Genomic DNA, 3,963 nt, shown 5'->3' with positions numbered 1-3,963 from the left:
GCCGGAGGTGTGAGTTGAAAGTCTGTCGGACAGGGGCCTCCTCCAGACGTTCCCAATTACCCGTTTGGGCTTACCAGGTCTGTCCAGAGTCTTCCCCCACCCCCTGACCCAACTCACCACCAGATGGTGATCGGTTGACAGCTCCGCCCCTCTCTTCACCCGAGTGTCCAAAACATACGGCCTCAGATCAGATGAAACGATTATAAAATTGATCATTGACCTTTGGCCTAGGGTGCTCTGGTACCAAGTACACTTATGAGCATCCCTATGTTCGAACATGGTGTTTGTTATAGACAATCCATGACTAGCACAGAAGTCCAACAACAAACAACCACTCTGGTTTAGATCAGGGAGGCCGTTCCTCCCAATCACGCCTCTCCATCATTACCCACGTGCGCGTTGAAGTCCCCCAGCAGAACTATGGAGTCCCCGACTGGAGCCCCGCAGGCGTAGGGAGGCGACCCTCTCGTCCACCAGGTTAAACTCCAACGTAGCGGCGCTCAGCCGGGGGCTTGTGAGTATCCCCACACCCGCCCAGCGCCTCACACCCTGGGCAACTCCGGAGAAGAAAAGAGTCCAACCCCTATCCAGGAGTATGGTTCCAGAACCAAGACTGTGCGTAGAGGTAAGCCCCACCAGATCTAACCGGTAGCGCTCCACCTCCCGCACAAGTTCCGGCTCCTTCCCCCACAGAGAGGTGACATTCCACGTCCCCAGAGCCAGCCTCTGCTGCCCGGGTCTGGTCCGTCGAGGCCCCTGACCTTCACTGCCACCCATGTGGCAGCGCACCCGACCCCAGCGGTTCCTCCCACAGGTGGTGGGCCCATGGGATGGAGAGATGTCCGCCACGTAGCTTTTTCGGGCTGTGCCCGGCCGGGCTCCGTGGCAAACCCGGCCACCAGACGCTCGCTGACGAGCCCTCCATCTGGGCCTGGCTCCAGACGGGGGCCCCGGGCTTCCTCCGGGCAGGGTCACTTCATCCCTTCCTCGATGTTTCATAGGATTTTTGAACCATTCTTTGTCTGGCCCCTCACCTGAGACCACTTTGCCTTGGGAGACCCTACCAGGAGCACAAAGCTCCAGACAACACAGCCCTCAGGTTCATAGGGACACACAAACCTCTCCACCACGATAAGGTGATGGTTCCCGGAGAAGTGAAATTCCTGAGTGAACCTGAAATGTGAAAAGCTGCGTGACAAATATCTTCGAAATGCATGATGTTGCAGAATTAAAGAGAACTAAATGTAGAGCGTACATGTCTGTCAGAGAATGGGATGACTCTAAAGATGCTTAAAGGAATAACAGTCACCCTCAAAATGATAATTTGTAAATCAATTAATCAATGTCTCACCCTGTGTTACATTGAATTCTTGAAGAAAAATGTGATTCTCGCATGCCTCCATGGTGAACGAAGAATCTAAAAATGGAGACAATTTGTTTTGAATTGAAGTAATAGGGGGCCACGTCCACGCCGTGCGGCCCCCTAATACTGTACTTCCTATAACTTCAGTCATTTTGAGGGTGAAGTATTCCTTTATCAGCTCGCTAAATTTTCCTCTTACATTCACCGTACTGACTTTATACTTTGTTTGTTTGTTTGTTTGTTTGTTTGTTTGTTTGTTTGTTTGTTTGTTTGTTTGTTTGTTTTCAAAGGTTGGAGGTCACACCATGTTACCAATCCGTTGGATGCCCCCTGAAAGCATCATGTACAGAAAGTTCACCACAGAAAGTGATGTTTGGAGTCTCGGAGTTGTTCTCTGGGAGATCTTCACCTATGGAAAACAGCCTTGGTACCAGCTCTCCAATAATGAGGTACAGTATAAAGTCACAGTCACTTATCCGTCACAATGGTGTAATGTGACATCTAAACAAAAAGAAGTCAAAGTACAAAGCAACATAGTTTTATGTAAATGTTACCATGGAGGCACCTCCACCTTAATAAGTGATGGCAAAGTCGCAGCCCCGAGATATGAGAAAACAGCCCTTCAGTTAAAAATAAGACTAAATATTTGATCAGTTTTGTGTGCAAGTTTCTAATCAGTATACGCTGTGCGAATCCTTTGGCCTGAGTCATCTCAGTATATAAAGCTAAAATGTCTTAAATTAATTGTGAGGTATGGCAGAGCTGAAGAGCTTGGAGCAAATTACTGCACTAAAAGCTTTTCTTGGGCTGTTTTGTTGGTGTTTTGGCCTGCCTCTGGATTAGTCGAAACAGACTCGTGCTATGCAGCCACACATCAACATCCCAAAGTTACATCAGGCTGAACCTTGGGGGAGATGTGTATAAATGATGCACAATGTAGAATATTCTCATTGAGTGTTGCAGCATAAAAAAAAATATCGGAAGATGTAAGATTTCACTCAGTGTTAAAATCTTATAGCCTCACTGAAAAGCTGGAACAAGCTGATAGAGAATATATGTCACAACCAAGTAAACTAATAATTAAAAATGTAAACTACTGGCTGTTTTATTTATATATATTCTGAATGATTAATAACTGACAAATCTACCTTTAATACACTCAGGGTCTTGACCCCGTTTCCTGAAAACAAAGCTGTACCAGAGCCCTTCAACCCTTCACCTTAACCTTATGATGTCTTTTGGTTACAGATTCTAACCATGTCAGCAGTCCCTTTTCTTTTGATTTACTCTGGTTACATCCAAAATCAACCTTTAACCCCTTCAATGGTCTTCTTTTCCCATTTACATCAATTAAAAGTTTCTCAATTCACAGTTCACTCATCCTGAACCAAATCTGACTCAGCTCAGATAATTCTTACACAGAATATGGAGTTTTGTTCCATTATATGTATATCTACTCTCAAAAACTGATAACAATCACAGAATGAGTAGGTAGCTGCTTGATTAGCATAATGATGATTACAAACTAAATTCTTAATAATGTAGAGATTTTGAATGAAAATCTTAATGTATTGCATTTTTTTAAATGGATACATTGCAGTTTGGAAGACACACCTGTTTTTTGGAGCTCAGTAGTAGCCATTAATTGGTTTGCAACACACAGGTAGAACCAGCCTGCCCCCCCCCCCCCCCCCCACACACACACACACACACACAATTTAATGGTTGAGGAAATTATAAAACACTTAATTATATTGCAGGCTAATAACTGTATAGATATTTTACAAACCACTGCCAGGGAATGATATATACTCTTTGTACCAGAGAGCTCTACTCTGCAGTGTGGGTTTCCAAAACTGCTGTTGAGAAATTGGATTTGATTTGTCTGGTTGACTGCTCCAGTGTCGTCCAACTTCATCACTCCAGTAAATAATTTATTCACAGTGACATTTTCACTGTATGCCACTGCAGTGAGGTGAAACAACTTCACCGAGCAGATGCTCCATTATCTTCAACGTGCAGAAAGTTGTGACTTTGTTGAGGACGTTCCAGTTTTCTGTTTTGTTTTGTAAATAAAGACTACCGCTGACATTAAACTCAATGTCTGTCTTTCTTCCTCTGTAGGTGATAGAGTGTATAACCCAGGGCAGGGTGCTGCAGCGCCCCAGGACCTGTCCTAAAGAAGTATACGACCTGATGTTGGGCTGCTGGCAGAGAGAGCCGCACATGAGACTCAACATCAAAGAAATCCACGGTCTGCTCCTCAATCTGGCCAAAGCCTCACCTGTATACCTGGATATACTGGGCTGAACACAGGACGAGGACCGAGGATGTGTGTGATGTTTGGGTGGAGATAAATACTGTACCTTAGTGTGTATGTGCATTTGAGGTTGCATGCGCGTGTGTGTGTGTGTGTGTGTGTGTGTGTGTGTGTGTGTGTGTGTGTGTGTGTGTGTGCGCGCGCGCGCGCGCTAGGGTGGACACGGTGACACCTGTGAAATAAATGAAGTGTCCGGTGCTCGTGCTGTACAGGATGTGAAGCTATTATCAAACTCTTAAAAGGCAATCAAAATATTCCTCAACTCATCCCCAACCGCGTC

At 45.5% G+C, this 3,963-nt stretch overlaps 1 protein-coding gene across 2 annotated transcripts in view; it reads left to right on the top strand.

Annotated features, from left to right (window-relative positions):
* Positions 1-3,673, top strand: part of ntrk2a (neurotrophic tyrosine kinase, receptor, type 2a) — a 90,540-nt gene extending 86,867 nt beyond the window's left edge. For both annotated transcript variants that reach the window (XM_078250856.1, XM_078250855.1), the window contains 2 exons: positions 1,654-1,812; positions 3,488-3,673. In XM_078250856.1, coding sequence (XP_078106982.1) covers positions 1,654-1,812; positions 3,488-3,673 — 345 coding nt within the window. The remainder of the gene's footprint in view (positions 1-1,653; positions 1,813-3,487) is intronic.
* Positions 3,674-3,963: the final 290 nt, after the last annotated feature.

This window comes from Sander vitreus, chromosome 5 (assembly GCF_031162955.1).
Source record: "Sander vitreus isolate 19-12246 chromosome 5, sanVit1, whole genome shotgun sequence".
Lineage (NCBI taxonomy): Eukaryota > Metazoa > Chordata > Actinopteri > Perciformes > Percidae > Sander > Sander vitreus.
Note: the sequence above shows the minus strand (reverse complement) of the source record. Positions and strands in the feature narration are given on the sequence as shown.